Source organism: Palaemon carinicauda, chromosome 43 (genome assembly GCF_036898095.1).
Source record: "Palaemon carinicauda isolate YSFRI2023 chromosome 43, ASM3689809v2, whole genome shotgun sequence".
Lineage (NCBI taxonomy): Eukaryota > Metazoa > Arthropoda > Malacostraca > Decapoda > Palaemonidae > Palaemon > Palaemon carinicauda.
The window spans coordinates 7673862-7675395 of record NC_090767.1 but is presented as its reverse complement, the minus strand read 5'-3'; the positions used below and the strand labels follow the sequence as shown (position 1 = coordinate 7675395).

General features: G+C 31.7%; 1 protein-coding gene across 1 annotated transcript in view; it reads right to left on the bottom strand.

Moving 5' to 3' along the window:
• The window catches only part of LOC137633705 (neural-cadherin-like), a 105775-nt gene that overhangs the window by 1477 nt on the left and 102764 nt on the right, over nucleotides 1-1534 (bottom strand). Inside the window, exon 10 of the mRNA XM_068365953.1 lies at nucleotides 968-1144. Within this exon, the coding sequence (XP_068222054.1) occupies nucleotides 968-1144 (177 nt within the window). The remainder of the gene's footprint in view (nucleotides 1-967; nucleotides 1145-1534) is intronic.

The window sequence follows — 1534 nt, the reverse complement described above, 5'->3', positions numbered from 1 at the left end:
TCTCATTATAAATTACTTGAATAAAATAATTTTAATATTTTTTTGTTTGACTCATTTATCGAAGCGCAACTTCTTTCAGGCGTTTTAAAAGAATTAATGCTAAAATATATAATTCTGCATTCGATATCCTAAATTACCTAAAAACATATTTCTAACCTTCATTAGCACACTGGGTTGCTCTGTTAAGAGATATACAGTCTCTCTCTCTCTCTCTCTCTCTCTCTCTCTCTCTCTCTCTATGTATATATATATATATATACATATACATATATATATATACTCACACATACACACACACATATATATATATATATATATATATATATATATATCTATATATACACATATGTATATATATATTTGTATATGTGGATAAATTATACACACACACACACAAACAGACATATATATATATATATATATATATATAAATTATATACAGTATGTGTGCGTGTGTGCGCATGTGTATCAAGCAACGAAAGGTGAAAAGAAAAAGTATTGAATTTAGTACAGCCATTGCTAACATGTAGAAGCCGAAAGTCATGCCGTATAAATTAAATGGAAAATAAGGAAAATAAAAGAATAATTATTTATTTTTATACAACATAAATTTATGATAACTGAGAACAAATTTCTAAATTTTTATATCACTAGAACTTGACGAACCAAATAACTAATAATTTTAAAAAAATTATGAGAATTCTCTAAACTATGCCGTGATAATCCTGAATGATTCATAGTACTAATGATAAATGAAGTAATATATTTTCTATGTCCAAGTTGATAATTGCCCCTTAAAAATAAATGATAAAACTTAATATCGCGAGAGAGAGAGAGAGAGAGAGAGAGAGAGAGAGAGAGAGAGACTGCTTTTTAAAAGTATCTTAGGGAGAGAGAGAGAGAGAGAGAGAGAGAGAGAGAAAACACACTGCTTTATAAAAGAATCCTACAAGGACAAGAAACTTACTACATCTGGGTCGTGGGCGGAGACGGTGGTGAGCAAAGTCCCGGGCGGTGCGTCTTCGCTGATAGTGACATGGGCGTGCGGGCGTACGAACACCGGTGGATTATCATTGAGGTCCCGGAGCCTAACGCCCACCCATGCCGTATCCTGGTGCCTGGGATCAACCCATCCACTGTCTCCCTAAAGAAAAAAATATATATATATATATATATATATGTATGTATATATATACATACATACATACATACATATATATATATATATATATATAATGGGTACATCCCTGAGGAGGTGATGGAACTGAATTTAATAAATAAAATGAATATAATGAATCTTAAAACAGACTATTCATTATTACAATGAAAAACTTGAAAAATGAATTGATTGATGGATTGATTGATGGGGAGGAAATGATGAATGTGAATGATATATAGAACATTCCCACATATTTAGGCGAGAGTTTGTAAAATTAAAAGGAATATCTCGTTGGCTGAATTATCTCAATGAGGTTTAGAAACTGTGGTGGCCGATGTAGTAATGTCCCTGACTGGTGAACGCCAGACTGTAGTT